At 40.5% G+C, this 17277-nt stretch overlaps 1 protein-coding gene across 1 annotated transcript; it reads right to left on the reverse strand.

Moving 5' to 3' along the window:
• Nucleotides 1–1070: 1070 nt before the first annotated feature.
• On the reverse strand, nucleotides 1071–15913 carry sun2 (Sad1 and UNC84 domain containing 2). Its single transcript, XM_083906027.1, has 16 exons — nucleotides 15645–15913; nucleotides 9772–9880; nucleotides 9542–9657; nucleotides 8650–9036; nucleotides 7587–7646; nucleotides 7300–7371; nucleotides 6848–7047; nucleotides 6446–6496; nucleotides 6243–6281; nucleotides 5232–5426; nucleotides 5008–5154; nucleotides 4813–4909; nucleotides 4605–4720; nucleotides 3463–3636; nucleotides 3272–3361; nucleotides 1071–2165 (listed from the first exon to the last, which is right to left on the reverse strand). Exons 2-16 carry the CDS (start codon nucleotides 9876–9878, stop codon nucleotides 2049–2051), a joined length of 1968 nt encoding a protein of 655 aa, XP_083762153.1. The 5' UTR covers nucleotides 9879–9880; nucleotides 15645–15913; the 3' UTR covers nucleotides 1071–2048.
• Nucleotides 15914–17277: the final 1364 nt, after the last annotated feature.

A 17277-nucleotide genomic window follows, 5' to 3' on the forward strand; every position in this document is an offset into this window, starting at 1 on the left:
GTCCAAAATTGGACAAAAACGACATACTATATTATGTCGTCCAAAATCTGACAATTTTAAAAAAAATAAAAAAATTTGGTCCAAAACCTGACAAAAACGTCATACTATACTATGTAGTACGTCATACTATACTAGGTAGTCCAAAATGTGACCATTTTTTGAAGAAAAGTTTTGGTCCAAAATTGAACAAAAACGACATTTTTTCAGATTTGTCGTCCAAAATCTGAAAAAATGTTTGAAAAAAATTTTTTGGGTCCAAAACCTGACATAAACGTCATACTAAACCAGGGGTCACCAACCTTTTTGAGATGAAAGCTACCTTCACGGTAAAAAATAATATGGAGGGCTACCACATTAACATTTTTTTTTTGGTTGCTATTTAAATGATTAATATTATGCATTCAACTGCATACACATTCATTCCAGTGCTTACTCCTAACGATTATCGGGTTTTACAAACAATATCAAAGATATTTTACTGAGCGATCATACGGATACATGCAAGTGAGGTGAAGTGAGCCCGCGGGCACCGTATTGGTGACCCCTGTACTATACTATGTAGTACGTCACACTATACTAGGTCGTCCGAAATGTGACCATTTTTTGAAGAAAAATTTGGTCCAAAATTGGACAAAAATGACATACTATACTATGTCGTCCAAAATCTGACAATTTTTTTTGAAAAACATTTTTTTGGTCCAAAACCTGACAAAAACATCATACTATACTATGTAGTACGTCATACTATACTAGGTCGTCCGAAATGTGACCATTTTTTGAAAAAAAAATTTGGTCCAAAATTGGACAAAAACGACATACTATACTATGTCGTCCAAAATCTGACAATTTTTTTGAAAAACAGTTTTTTGGTCCAAAACTTGACAAAAACGTCATACTATAATATGTCGTATAGTGTGACCATTTTTTGAAAAAAAATGTAGTCCAAAATTGACAAAACGTCATACTGTTCAACCTCACCACAGCACAGACGGGAGTCTTTTTAAGAAACAGTTTTATTTACAATCAACAACACTGAAAAGAAGACTGATTGCATGACTTGCATGTAACAGTGTCATCTGGCTGTACCTAATAAACTGACACTCAAGTGTACACGTGCAATGTAAATACTGCAACTTGTCATCTCATTTAAGACTCGCTTATCGCTAACATTGGAGTGAAATTATCGAATAAACACAAACAAAAATCACCCATTCACACACATATACACATCTCACATGAAATGGACAACACGAACGCATTAAAATTGTCATTTTATGAAATAAATAATGCATTTCTTTCCTGGTTGCTCAGCTCATTAAAAAAAAAAGTACTATGTACAATAACGTCATGGAGTCAACATGACACTTAAAGAGAAAGAGATTAGAAAAAGACCTTTTTCAAGTATTCAAGTTCCAGCAATAAATGCAAAAAAAAATAAATGATATTTTAACTCAGGAAAAGGAAAACCAAACAAGTCAAACATTTAAAATATTGAATATTGACATTAAAACAAAGTGATAAAAGCAAAACTAACCAAAAAGGTTTAATACTTTCAGTTCATTTTCTTTCGTCTCTGAATATTCTGGACTATCGGTCGCACAAAAACAAACATTTGATAAATTAATTAAAAATATCAGTGGCACGTTCATAAGAACTTAAGTCATATATATTATCATTATTAAGTGTAAGTACCAGCACTGTGTGATTAACGTGAAATAAGAGTGCAAAAGCAGGAGCAGATACCTGATGATAAATACCAACAATCATGAATAACAACAGGAGTTTTGTGGCACGACAGAAAACACAAGGTTTCCAGAACTCTGTGCTGCTGCGAGCGAATAAACAAAGAGTGCAACAAACAACCCAATGATTTTTGTCACTTGTCACATCAGAACCTGCTGACACACACACACACACACACACCCACACCCACACCCACACACACACACACACACACACACACACACACACACACACAGGAAGTCGACACTTCACGCAGTTTTTAGTAGCACGAGCACAGGTTTGTCCATTTTCTTCGTAAAAGACTCTCACGTCGACGCCATCGTTCCGTGAACGCGGAATCGGTAAAGACACGTGTACTCCACGTGACCCCAGTTGCTGAGGACGCGCAGCTCCACGCACTTGTACACCTCATCGCTGCGGTCCTGCAGGTTCCAGGGTGAGAAAAACAAAAACAAAAACAAAAACGAGTTACAGGAAGAATGAAGACTTTTTTTTTGTGTCCGATACCGATATCAACAACTCCAGTATCCACCGATACCGATATTAGGCCGATACAGTCATTTTAGATGATTTATTTTTGTGGCAAATTCTACAAAAAACTAGTGCTGGGCACGTTAACGGCGTCAACATTAACAGGAGCTAACGCAGCTAACTGGTAAACGGCGCCTGGACTCCGCTGCCACGGCACGCAAACATGACGTTACGCACATCTTTTTTCGGTCAGTCGTCAAGCGTCAACACCGTTAAAGCACGGCGCATTTCCATGACGACTGTCCGGAAAAAGACGCGCATGGCGTCATGTTTACGTGCCGCGGCAGCGGAGTCCAGGCGCCGTTTACCAGTGAGCTCCCAATTGTTAAAATGAGTCTCTAAAGTAACGCTAAACTTTAAAAACAGAGGCACAAATACGCAGTACACAGGTGCGCTGTAGCGCTGCTCTTTTACTTTCATTAACAGACCGCTCCAGTTTGACTAGTGGCGCTAAAGGAGCTAACGGGTAAACGGTGCCTGGACTCTGCTGCCACGGCATGTAAACATGGCGCCACGCGTGTCTTTTTCCGGTCAGTCGTCAAGCGTCGACGCCTGTAACGCATGGCGCATTTCCATGAAGACTGACCGGAAAAAGACGCGCATGACGTCATGTTTACGTGCCGCGGCAGCGGAGTCCAGGCGCCGTTTACCAGTTAGCTCCCGATTGTTAAAAACGAGTCTCTGAAGTAACGATAAACTTTAAAAACGGCTGGTTATTTGTAGCGCTGCTCTTTTCCTTTCATTAACAGACCGCTCCAGTTCGACTAATGGCGCTAAAGGAGCTAACGGGTAAACGGTGCCTGGACTCTGCTGCCGCGGCACGTAAACATGACGCCACGCGCGTCTTTTTCCGGTCAGTCGTCACGGAAGCGCGTCGTTACGTGCCCAGCACTACATAAAAAACTCAAACTACCACTAAAACGAATAAAGTTTGCCCTTTAGTTATTTTTGCATTTACACAGAAGAGAAAATAAGCTGAATAAGAGAGTGAACTCACAGCTAGCTCAAACGTTTGCGCCGACTCTCCCTCCTCATTGTAGGTGAACGAGCCCAACAGTTTTCCCTCTTCACTGTCATTCTTCATTCCCTGGAAAAAACGAAAGAAAGAGGTGATTACTTAAATGAGTCCGACCTGGAAAGTGTGAAACAGAATGGTTTAAAACAAGAGTAAAAACAGTGAGCACTCACGTAGACGTCAAAGTCTCTGGGCGCCGAGTCGATGCGGCCGGTGGGGGAGTTGTAGCGCGGCAGGTGGTCGAGCGTCACGTGACTTATCTTCACAGGGTGAGAGAGAGCGATGACCAGAGTTCCCTGGACCCCGTGGAACGCCCAACATTTGCCAGGAAGCAGCACTGGGTGACCCTGGGAGAGAGGAAGGAGGGGAGGAGCCACAGTGGTGAAGCTGAACGATTGTGACGGAATACACTAGCGTTCAAGAGTTTGGGTTCATCTGCACAATTTTTGTCGTGTTTTCCATTAAAAGTCACACTTTTATTCATCAAAGGAGTTGCAAAATGACAGTTTTCAGCTGTGCTAACATCATTGCACAAGGGTTTTCTAATCATCCAATAGCCTTCGAACGCCATTAGCAAACACAATGTACCATTAGAACACTGGAAATGGGCCTCTATACACCTATGTACATATTCCGTTGAAAACCAGAGGTTTGCAGCTAGAATAGTCATTTACCACATTAACAATGTATAGAGTGTGTTTATGATTAATTTCATGTTATATTAATTGCGAAAAAGTGCTTTTCCTTCAAAAATATGGATATTTTCAATTTTGAGGAAAAAAAAAAAAATTTGAGGAATTTTTTTTTTCCTCAAAATTTTGATTTGTTTCTCAAAATGTGATATATTCATCGAAAAAAGTGCTTTTCCTTCAAAAAATAAGGACATTTATAAAAAATTAATTCAAATTGTTTAAAAAATTTTTTCCTCAAAATTGTGTTCGTCAAAATGCATTATATTCATCGAAAAGAGTGCTTTTCCTTCAGAAATAAGGACATTAAAAGAAGAAAATTCAAATTTTTTTTTCAAAATTCAAATTTTTTTCTCCAAATGTGTTATATTCATTCAAAAAAGTGCATTTCCTTCAAAAATAAGGACATTTTTTTTTTTTTTCTTAAAATGCTTTTTTTCCTCAAAATTGTGTTCGTCAAAATGCATTATATTCATCGAAAAGAGTGCCTTTCCTTCAGAAATAAGGACATTAAAAGAAGAAAATTCAAAACACATTTTTTCAAAACTTTAATTTCTTTCTCAAAATGTGTTATATTCATTGAAAAAATTGCTTTTCCTTCAAAAATAAGGCCATTTCTGCTGTACCTGTATAACGGTGCGCGGGCTTTCAGACGGATACCAGAGCGGGAAACCAAACAGCGTCACGCACGCTGAGCGAATGCGATACGTCTCCGAACACCTGGTGCTGATTACGCTGGCGCCTACAAACGAGTAAAACGTAAAAACAATCAAATGAAGCGGCTTTTAATTAAACGCTAATTCGAGTCGCGGCGAAAACGCAGACGTTTCTGACCTTGAGTCTCCAGGGCAAAATCGGCCATTTTGTCGGCCACGGGACGTCCGCAGTCTGCGTCTCTTACGTTGTCAGCGAGCCGGAGAACGTCCTGCTCCTAAAACACACACAGCATAGTTTTAGCAATCGGGTCAACGGAGCATAGCATAACGGACGTGGTGGAGATATTGTCACGTTTGCAGTGGATAAACTGACCTTGAAGCGGTCAGTGAGCCACTTCTCTATGGCCTGCTGCAGCTCTGGGGTCAGGGGGTCAAGGACAGGGGCGTGGCGAGGCTCAGGACACGGGGCAGGAGGAGGAGGAGGAGGCATCATCCGGATGGACGACAGCTCCTGGTTCAGCTGCAGAGAGGCAGTCGCACCAGAGTCACTTAAACAAGACACCAAACAGAAGGAGAACCACAGAGGGCGTCACTCACTTTATCATTCTGCGCCTCCAGAGCTCGGACCCTGAAGCTCAGGCTGGAGGCAGCAGATCTGCTGTGACTCCGATATTCCTCCATCTGCTTGGCCAGCGCGGCGGCTTCCTGTTCGAGATGCAGCCGACCGTCCGAGTCCAGCACCTCCAGTTTAGCGTTCACGCCCTGCATGTCCACCTTTATTTGCTCCTTCATCTGTGAGAGGAAGTGAACGCGACACAATAACAACCTTATATGGACATCCTCAGGGTTTGTGTTTATTTTAGTAGTGATATAAAGGAGCAATAACTGCTTTTGTTCATAAAAACAAGCCAAGTGAACTTTGAACTGTGACATATTTTCCAAATTTCACTCATTCAATCCAATTTTAAACATTTTGAGTAATGACTGATTCAATTTAACCAAGGAAATTGGTAGTTTTAGGTCAATTTTTTTTACAAATTTTAGAAATATGAGGATGATCTGGTATGGCAAAGGCTCAGGAAGTCTGGGAAAAACTTAAAAACAATGGTCTTAACATTGATATCAACTATAAAACAATAATTTATTCACTTATAGATAAAAAAAAAGAAACCAGAAACATAAGGACCTCATGCATCGGCATTGTAAGGTCAAAACTATGGAAAACTCAGTGTGCAATGGTCATAAAACAAACACTAATAGACAATAACACAGTATATAAACAAGTTTTATCAGAACTCAGGAGGAGAAAAACCCTCGATAGGGATCAGCTGCTCCCTTGGGAAAATTTAATTCTTTAAAATGTGGACCCTTTGTGTGTATTTTGCACTTTTTTATATTGTTGTTTGCACTTTACACACTGTTTTGTTTACTGTTTTTGTGTGTTTTTTTGCATCTCCGCTCGTTTGTATTCGCGTAACGTAGAGATGCGATTCGTCATGTGGTCAAGTGTTTAAAAAAAAAAAAAGCAAAGGCTCACGGAAGTAGAAGACATGCACTCTTTGTCTTTACCACTAGATGTCACTGCAGCACAGAGCTTGAGCTGTTTACCTGGGAGAGGAGCTGCTCCTGCTTCAGCTGCAGCTCTGCCTGCAAACACACACATGCACACAGGAAGGAAAGGGTAACAGTAGTGTTAGTGAGACTATAACATAAACCCAAAACAGTAATTTTAGACATGAAATCTTTCACGCTTGCTTTTCCAGTCGTGTAACAGTAACAGCTGTGCGTGCATAAAGATGGCGTCTTCTTACCAAAAGATGCTGCATCTTCTTTTCCACGACAGCAGACACGACTGCGGGATCCTGCAGAGACAGAAGAGACTTTTAACACAAACAATAAATGTCAATAAACATTTATAAATAAATAAATAAGCTGTTTATCATTCAAGGAATTCAATGTAAGAAACATAGTTGGTCATAACAGCTTTCTCCACAGACACAGTGAAGTTTATATACTTGTCTTCCTTAGTTCCTTAGATATTTGTTAACCTTTGTCAATTTAAAAAATATATTTTTCTCTTAATAAATGTACATCTCCAGTAGGTTTTGTTATTTTGTAATTTTTTATCATGGTGAAATATGTTGGCCATGTTAATCTCAAGGGACTTCCTGTTAAAATAAAGGTAGTTTGAGTGACATGCAGATGAGTCCTACCACCACAGGTGCATCACGCATGCTGTTGGCTTGTTGTTGAGGAGGAGGAGGAGGAGGAGGAGCCTGAAGAGGAGGAGGAGGAGAAGAAGAAGGAGTGGCAGTGATAACAGGCTGACTCGTGGGTTTCTTCAGCGCCTGGGTCCGTGTGGGTGTCATGTGGGAGACGAGGGAGGTCAACAAGGGGAGGAGGAACCATATACCTGGAGGAAAAAAAAAGGGGACAGCGCCTTCAGAGCGTTGCTTAGAAACAAAGGTTTGTGATACTGATGTTTTTTTGTGTCGGGGACACAAAATTTTCACAATAAAAGCCTTTCCGCTCTTGAAACACTCTCAATCTTCTAATAATCACACAATGTACAGCAGAGAAATATGGAAAACGAGAAAAAAAAAACACATGTCCGAGTGGCTTTTAAATTTGAATCTTAGTAAAAAAAAAACGTATAACAACTTACACAGAAGTGCAACGAGGAGAAGGAGAAACAGAGCACACGCTTTCTTCATGCGTCTGCTGAGTGAAGTGTCAACTGCACGGACGAAGAAGAGGGAAAAAAAAGACCATTTGACAAGGATTCTGATCATTCTGATAAGCTTTAGCCTCGAGTCTTGTGGAAACACAAAGCTGTATGTATGTATGTGGGAGACACGTGGTAATGGGAACACACACACACACACACATGCTGCACAAATCGACTTAAGAACGCCTATGAGCATTAACACACACACACACCAAACATCGTACCTAAGGCTGGGAGATGCATTAGTTTTGAGTGGGCTGTGGCAGCCATCGATGAGGCGGAGTCTGAAACACAACAGAGTGAAACGTCATGAAACACTCTGTACATTGTTAATGTGGTAAACGACTATTCTAGCTGCAAACGTCTGTTTTTTTTAATAGAATATGTACATAGGTGTATAGAGGCACATTTCCAGTGTTCTAAGGGTACATTGTGTTTGCTAATGGCGTTAGAAGACTATTGGATGATGAGAAAACCCTTGTGCAATGATGTGAGCACAGCTGAAAACAGTTGACTATACTTTCTATTCATTTTGCAACTCTTTTGATGAATAAAAGTTTGACTTTTAACCTTAATAGTCGGCAGCCTCGATCTTGCAGGACTAAATTCAGATGAAAATCCTGCATAGTTTCTGCTTTAAACCTTGCATTACTAAGCGGTAAGAGTATAATACATAATCCTGTCACGTGTGTGTGTGTGTGTGTGTGTGTGTGTGTGTGTGTGTGTGTGTGTGTGTGTGTGTATATAGCGTGTCACATAATGTTTGTTAAAGGTGCCATATGTAAGAATGTGGCCAAAAACGGTTACTACATTCAAATTCAAAATACAGAGGTCTTCTAGGTTTCGTATTTCTGACGTAACTGGCAACCCGTGGGTGCTCGGCAGCTGAGACTCTACTGCATGATTTGCAGTCTGCAAAAATATTTTTTTTAATGCAAATATTCTGTCTGTACTGTTGTTGTTGGTGAGTTCAGTTTGTTATATGAACATTATTCCTGAGTCTCTGTGACATATAAGGAGGATTTAATGGCCAGTTGATTTAGATTTATTACATAATGCACCTTTAATATATCAAATTACTCCAGTACACAAGCATCATTTCTGTCTCTTCCTCCTTCTTCTTCTTCTCTGTACCAGCTTCTCCTATTATTTTCAGGTCAAAGCCAGGGAGGGCAGCGCCTGTAGTCTGACTGATCATCAACCTCCAGTATACATTCGTCTCACAACCACATTATCTGGCCATTCATCATTTTTGTCTATCATCACGTAAAATACATTTGTACTCACCCATTAGCTTTAAGAATACAGTGGTGATTCTACTCGTGTAATTGTATCCTGGAGCATCACTGGGAACACTCGATCCTCTGGTGCTGCTGGAGGCGGACCCGGGCTTCCCGTCGGTCCCCTCGCACGACGAGTACCCCGAGCTCTCCACGCCGCTCTGACCTCGCTCCTTGAGGTTGGGCCTCTGGTGCAGACCCGGCCTGTTGGAGACACCGTGGCCAGAGTAAGAGCTCTTCTCTGACGGAGGCGCGGCAGGGTAGCAGCGAGTCGGCGTCGGCGTCTGACTCCTGGACGACGACGGGGTCAGGGCGGGCCGCGGGGTCACGGTGGTGGTGGTGAAGGGAGCAGTCCTAATGACGGGCTGGGTCTGGCTGCTCGAGGGGGGAGGACCTGAGAGGGACACAGAACTTTAGATCAAAGGGTACTGTACAAGAGAATTTAAATATAAAAGACATTAAAGCTCACAGGAGGCAGTTAGAGAACCAAATAAAACAACTTGGTAGTTGCTCAGAGAGGTGGGTTGGGACAAGACCATTTAAAAGCAACATTTAAATGAATGGGCCAGTTAAAAATGAGCTGCAGCGCCATTTTGTACCATCTGAAAACAGGTGATTCGGGAGTTTCTGAAAGTGTTTTCAGTCTGACCTGTTTGCAGCCGTCTGTCTCAACTAAAATGAATCACTTCCTGTGTTGCTGTAAAGTCACACACTCAGCAAACTCCCAACAACCAGGATATGCATCTTATGTGACCACACACTTCAATGCTGATTGTTTATCGCATAAAACAACTCAAATGAAAGGCATGTCCCTGTTTAACTCACAAGAAAATGATCTCATTATTATTATTATTATTATTATTCTCTCGCAACTAGGACGTAGAGGTGGTTTCTTTTACCATCGCAGGGGCCTTCAGTGGCAGGTGGCTCGTGGCTGAGTGAACTGGCATTGCTGTTGGCTCTGCTGGAGGTTCGGGGGCTGGCCTTGCGTGTCCCCGACTTCTTCTTGAAAACCCTGGAGAGAGAATGGACACAGGAGGAGGAGGAGGAGGAGAGAGAGCGTTAGAAACGAGACAATATGGAAGTCAGAGGAGCTGAATTCAAATGTTGCACCACGCGTTTTACGTACTTGACAGGATTTTCGCGGTAGGTTATGTTTGTCACACTGCTCGAGTCTGATTCTTCGTCGGAGTTGTAGTAGCCACCAGACACCAGGCGAGAGCTTCTACGAGACATGACTGGAAAAAACACACGGAAAAAGAATAGGATTTATCGTCATTATTATTATTATTATTATTATTATTACTAATGCAGTGCCCGTAGGAAGTATGTATTCCTATAGTGAGAGCTGAAGAAGATTTTTCAGTTATGGTAATGCATGATAAGGAACGTAACAGTGTGCTACCTCATTAGGCACAACGCAAATGTGCCTAATGTTTTTATTGAAGAAAGTCAGCCCACTGTTGAGGCAAATGGATCATTTCCTGATTTAAAAAAATTCATGAAAATTATTCCTTAAGAGATATGCGAATATTTTCAACGGATCCTTGTTCGGGGCAATGCCGACTTTTACTGGGTAAAATTTCAAGTCATTCCGAGATACTTTTTGTTTTCGAGAAGAAAGTCAGCTCACTGTCAAAGTGCATCAGGGCAAATGAATCATTTCCTGATTTTCAAAAATTCATGAAAATTATTCCTTAAGAGGTTTGCAAATATTTTCAACGGATCCTTGTTCAGGGTGATGCCGACTATTACTGTGCACAATTTCAAGTCATTCCAAGATACTTTTTGCTTTTAAGAAGAAAGCTGTCACAGTGCATCAGGGCACATGAATTTCAAAAATTCATGAAAATTATTCCTTAAGAGATATGCAAATATTTTCAACAGATCCTTGTTCAGGGTAATGCCGACTATTTTGATGGTAAATTTCAAGTCATTCCGAGATACTTTTTGTTTTCGAGAAGAAATTCAGCTCACTGTCTATGTGCATCAGGGCAAATGAATCATTTCCTAATTTTTAAAAAATTCATAAAAATTCTTCCTTAAGAGATATGCGAATATTTTCAACAGATCCGTGTTCAGGGTGATGCCGACTATTACTGTGCACAATTTCAAGTCATTACAAGATACTTTTTGTTTTTAAGAAGAAAGCTGTCACAGTGCACCAGGGCACATGAATTTAAAAAATTCATGAAAATTATTCCTTAAGAGGTTTGCGAATATTTTCAACGGATCCTTGTTCAGGGTGATGCCGACTATTATGATGGTAAATTTCAAGTCATTCCGAGATACTTTTTGTTTTTGAGAAGAAAGTCAGCTCACTGTCAAAGTGCATCAGGGCAAATGGATCATTTCCTGATTTTCAAAAATTCATGAAAATTATTCCTTAAGAGATATACGAATATTTTCAACGGATCCTTGTTCAGAGGGATGCAGACTATTACTGTGCACAATTTAAAGTCGTTACGAGATACTTTTTGTTTTTGAGAAGTAAGTCAGCTCACTGTCAAAGTGCATCAGGGCAAATGGATAATTTCATGATTTTCAAAAATTCATGAAAATTATGTCTTAAGAGATATGCAAATATTTTCAACGGATCCTTGTTCAGGGTAATGCCGACTATTTTGATGCCGACTATTACTGTGCACAATTTCAAGTCATTCCAAGATACTTTTTGTTTTTAAGAAGAAAGCTGTCACAGTGCATCAGGGCACATGAATTTCAAAAAATCATGATAATTATTCCTTAAGAGATATGCAAATATTTTCAACAGATCCTTGTTCAGGGTGATGCCGACTATTATGATGGTAAATTTCAAGTCATTCCGAGATACTTTTTGTTTTTGAGAAGAAAGTCAGCTCACTGTCAAAGTGCATCAGGGCAAATGGATCATTTCCTGATTTTCAAAAATGCATGAAAATTATTCCTGAAGACGTTTGCGAATATTTTCAACGGATCCTTGTTCAGGGCAACGTTGACTATTACCGGGTTGAAACTCAGCAGCAAACAGAAAAGTCTTCAGCTGAATCAGAACCTGAAGGACCAGTCGCAGCAACTAAAAGAATAAGAATAACAGACCTCGTCAGAGCACAATAAATGAATCACCAAATGTTTTGATAATCCATTTGTGTTTCATGAGAACACGTTATGTGAGTTCACATTTAAGAATGTGATGAATCACATTTAAGAATGCGAGAAAATGAATTACAGAACATCTTCACATGTCATAGTCTTACATTAGCTTGGTTTGTCAAGCGTTTGTCTCTGACAGATGCTCTCTTGGTTTTAATCTTAGCCACCTGTAATCCTGGCTAATCTACGGGAGCCGTCCTGCCGCTCTAACAGTCTCTGAGACTTGCAGAATACAGTTAAAAAAAACATCTCGGATACTGATACGCAACATACCTTATATATGATCCAGCACAAAAGGTGAACTGTTTGACCAGAGCACTCTCCACCCTCAACAAAATGAGTCTTTAACTTCCATCACAGAGATTACATAACAGGCCACGTTAAACTGAGCGATCCGATTGGTCACTGACGTGCTCTTGTGACAAGGATAATCAGCATAAACTGCAGCTCACGAGCCCCAACGACAGCACAGGTGATGTTTGTGTACATTAAATACATACACTGGGAGACTTGTAAATATGTCGGTGTCAATCAATGACTTAATGAATCATAAACCATTTAAAAAATCGATTCATCTGAGTGTTTTTTGAATAATAAATGCAGTAAGTTTATAAGCTTCACTGTGCCGGGAGTAAAACTGCTCTACAACAACCATCTTTGATAAATTTGACTCCGCGCATCGGACAAAATCCACCAACCTTTCGATTCTGCACTGTGATTCAGTCTTGTAAATGTGCATCCGTCTGCTCTCCCATTTAAAAAAAGAGAGAGAAAAAAAAAGACTTCTTAGAAATTCGATAAAAAGTTACTCAGCAGAACAGAACGCAACCAACTTGTGCTGCCAAAATGATTTAAAAAGGCGGCACACACAGGACGACGACGCAGAGGGAAGCTGTGGTCGTCTGTACCTAACAGATAGAGACAGGAAGTCAGTGTGACTGCACATTTGCACACACACACACACACACAGAGAAACCACCACTCCCAAAAAAGGGTGTAAAACCTGATAACACTCAAGTATGTTTGTAACAAGAGGAACTTCTTCAGTACACACTCACAACAAATGCTGTGCTGCAAAAATGAATCAATCGTCCATTAACGGAGAAGATCATCAACAGATTATTGATTGAGAGGTGACATAGGTACATACAAGGAAAAGTTAGCAATAGCATGCTACCAAAACAAAAAACTAAAATATTTTTTTATCAGGAGCCAGGTCGGCTCTATGGAGGCCGCCATTTTGGACTATCATGTTTTTACTATAGCAAAACTAAATGTATTCTGGGTTTTGATGCTAAATGAAGGCTCCATAGCTTCTCAAACACACTTGGAGGGGAAGTGAGAGGCGATGGATATTCACGCTGTACCTTTTTAATGAGCATTAAAAAAAGAGGATGCTGTTACTACGGTGTGGGTTTAACAGTTTGGTATCTTCCACTTGACAAAATGACATCTCAGAACGGCCTACCGCAGCATTTCAGGCAGAGGACACCCATGCACAGAGCGATTCCTCCCCTCCCTGTTCTTTCCTCAACAATGGTTCCTATTGAAATACTGTGCAAGTATTCGCGTGAGCTTCAACAGTCGTACAGTGCGGTCTTTGCTCGGGGCTAATCGTGCACTCTAATAAATCCAAAAGAACGGAACGGATTAGAAAGGCTTATTGTTGTCGTTGTAAAAAACAACTTGGAAACCAATTATACATCTCGGAATGACTTGGAATCTATGTATTGCCGTTTGATTTGTGATACAATTTTCGCCTGCTTCATGTCCTGTAGGAGTCGTGTGCACGAAGAGATGACGTGTGACATCACAGCCACACCTCAAACAACTAGAATCACGTCATGTAGCGGCAACGCTCGAGAGGGAAACTGTCTCCACAACAGCAGTAAGATGCTGCCTCTCTCTCATCCCTTTGGTATCTGACATCTACATACAGTATGTATGGACCGTGTATTCAAGTAAAAACAACCTCTGTCAAGTGTTTGAGCTCCAGCGTCAAGCCCAAACGATGCGATGATTAATGAACTGAAAGTCTGAGGGAGCAGAGATCGGGTGATCATGCTGCCGGCGTTTGCTTTGGCCTGGCCAGAGCAGGGTGGGGCCACGGGGACTGAAACCCGTCCAGGATCCTGACCACTGACACAGAGACAGACCATGACACTGTGGTGCGTAAGTAAGTAAAGTAATGTCAGGGCGAAACAAAAACAACAGACAGAAATAGCTCGAGCCGACAGATTCTGACAAAAGCGGAGAAAGCACGACGAGAGATGAAAAGCCTGCAGGGCTGCACAATGGGATGAAAATGACAAAGAGGCTTGTGGATTTGCAGGTAGAATAGTGTGGGTTAAAGAGAAAGAATTTAAGAATTAATGGCCAGGAAGAAAGAAAGCCAAGTGCAGTGGGCAAAAAAAAAGGAATGCCGAGAATCAGACCAAAATTGCCTGCCTGGAAGCCTTTTAATAGCGCGGCTAAGTTGAGGACAGTGCCAGTGTAATATGACTCAGACATACAGAGCACATGAGTCATCTTTGAACAGTGGCTTTAGAAAAAATTACACCGATGCCTTTGTAAAGTAGACGATAGGGAGGGGGGAAAAACTCAAACGCTAACCGCAGTCATTTGAGCTGAGCGTCTACCTAATAAGGTCTGTTTGCATCTCTATGTGAACCAGATGTTTTACGTTTCTCTACCTTTGTCTATTCATTTCTTAACGCAATGTTTTGTTTGACAGAGCTGCGGTGAGCCTTACAGTAATAATAATTATCCTCGGGTGTGTGGCTACAGCCACAGAACTTCAGGAAACAAGTTCCACAGCAATGTTTTTTTATTATATTTTCCATTCTTCTTGCTTATTGCAGGATTACACCAAAACTAACGAATTTTAGCACATGAATATATATCATGATATAACGGAATTGGTGGTCCCTGAACGCCCCCTGATCAAATTGCAGAAAATAAAAGGAGCAGGCCATTGCTGTGTAGTTATACTTATCATAGTTTACCCTATCGCAGTGCACCATTGAACATGAGTACGTACATAAGTGTGTGTGTTTGAATGTGAGTTTTTTTTTTTTAGAATTCTGACTTTAATCTCAGGATTAATAACTTTTTTTCTAAAAATTCTGACTTTAATTTCAGGATTAAAAAGTTTTTGTTTAAAAATAAAAATAAAAATCAGAATTCAGATTGTTTTCCTTTAGAATTCTGACTTTAATTTCAGGATTTAAATAACACACACACACACACACACACTATAACACAGTGCATTCCCTAGCCCCTTACCCTAAAACCAGGCCAGTCCATTTTTAGGGGTGTCAGAATGTGAGGACCAGCCAAAAATGTCCTTTTTGGTCCTCACAAATATACCCATACAAGAAACACACACACACACACACACACACACACACACACACACACACACACACACACACACACACACACACACACACACACACACACACACACACACACACACACACACACACGTTGTTTATGTTATTGAAATACCGCATGACACAACAAGCCCCTAAGCTAGCTAAGCGTAACTTGTTTGTTTTACCCTTTTTTTGGTTTGTTTTACCTTGTTTTTTTTTTACAAATTATTCTTATACTAAATAAACAATCACGAACTTTATTTTAAAGTAGGTTAAACTTAAAACCTGCTTCAGTAAAGAACAGTAAAGTAGTACAGTGTTGTAATAGTTAGCAAGCGTCAGTTAGGGCGCTAGTGAGCGGTCCGTGAACGCAGCAGTCAATTTATCGACGACAGCATCCTGCGTTCAGGACTTAATAAAATAATAAATAAATAAATAAACTACAGGACAAGTCTGAGTTTCCGTGAGTGAACGAGTGGAGTCGTTAACTTACCTCGTTACTGTTGAGTTCCGTCACAGTTCAACAACAACAACAACAACAAAAAGACTCTGTTGAAGAAACTGTCAAAGTCTGTGCTCTTCTCTTCGGCGTTCACGACCGACCAGAAGAAGCCGTTCACAGGAGCATCTCCCCGCCGCTAAACTCCCAACACACGCCACAAAAGTTAACTTATCTACAGCCGAACTGACGCGAGGGAAGCCCGGAGCCTAGTGACATGATGACTGCGGGGCAGAGAGGACGCTGACAGGGGACAGACAGACAGGCAGCAGCCGCGCGGAGCTCTACGCCGTCACTAGTGTTGTTGACAGTAGCATGGTCAAGCTAGCTGAAGAAACAGAAACAGAGAGAGATGTCCGGTTCTGCTTTTCAAAATAAAGGTTTTACTCACACCAACAACGTCAAGTTTGATAAACGCCCGACTTTAAGCATGATTTTTTTAAACAGTATATACATATATTCTTGGTTTAATTCACTAATTAATTAAAGTGACAAACGACTTGTCTATCCATAGACTAGTCGTTTGTTAGGTTGAGCTAGAAAAAAAAACAGGACCGAATATAATTCGCAATTAATTTATATATATAAAAAAATAAAATCCACTACAAAAGACTCTAATTTCTCTTAGGAGTATTTTTTAATATATAAATAAAATAAATATATATAAAAAAATAAAAAATAAAATAAATACTGTACACGTCCGTGGGAATGATGTGGAGGCATGCTCTCAAACTGTTTCCGGTCTCGTTCTTCATGGCACAAAAACCCTGACAGTAGTAACACGGGGCTCCCTCTAGTGGTGAAATACAGTATGTGCACCCTATTGGACTGCAATACTCCTCCTCTGCCGCACGGTGGAGCCATGCGGCCATGAACAGGCGTCAGTGAATGTTCCTCCAGTATGATTTACCTGCCTCAATAATAATAATAATAATAATAATAATAATAACAAATCCCTTGGCTGTGTTTACATAAAGTCACATGAGCTTTAGCTGCAGATACATATTTTACACGTATACACAGCTGTCATTTAATTAGGGTGACTTAGCTTAAATTAAAGCACTGTATTATGTTACTGTAATAAATTCTACATGACAGGTTTAATGTGAACATATTATATGCAGGATGTTGCACATGGTATATATATGTGTCTTTTTTATTATTATTATTATTATCATTATTTTGAATGTATTATGTATATTTGTATATATACAACTGAATTATGGAAAAGTGAACTTCAGAGACTGTTTTCCCCAAACAATACACTTTGTTAAAGGATTGTGTTTTGATGAATCGTCTATTAATGACAAACAGGAAAAAGTAAAAGTAAGCAGGTAAAGGAATTAGTCAAGGTCAAAAGCTCACTGGCTTTACTTCAGTGTGTTCATCGTGCGCTCACAATCACTCAAAAACACAACAAAGTGTGCTTCAGGGGCTTTAGTGCGCCGTATCTTTCCGCAGTACGGCTCAAAATAAGTCGCCGTGACCTTATCGCTGGGCAGACGGCGTCCACTCACAGGGAGGGAAGGAGCGAGAAGGACTATCCGACTATTGCGACGGGGCACAGAACCACGGCTGGTATGTCCGGATTGTTCCATATTTGATAAATAATTTCGAGAAGGTCTGG

This window comes from Microchirus variegatus (assembly GCF_963457635.1).
Source record: "Microchirus variegatus genome assembly, chromosome: 19".
Taxonomy (NCBI): Eukaryota; Metazoa; Chordata; class Actinopteri; order Pleuronectiformes; family Soleidae; genus Microchirus; species Microchirus variegatus.

Bases quoted from the DNA above. Each gene is read 5' to 3' on its own strand.
- sun2 (XM_083906027.1), bottom strand. From the start codon at position 9,878: ATGTCTCGTAGAAGCTCTCGCCTGGTGTCTGGTGGCTACTACAACTCC. The intron at 6,497-6,847 runs GTAGGACTCATC...CTGTCTCTGCAG, and splicing joins TGCGTGATGCACCTGTGGTG to GATCCCGCAGTCGTGTCTGC. The intron at 3,362-3,462 runs GTGAGTGCTCAC...CGTTTTTTCCAG, and splicing joins CCAGAGACTTTGACGTCTAC to GGAATGAAGAATGACAGTGA.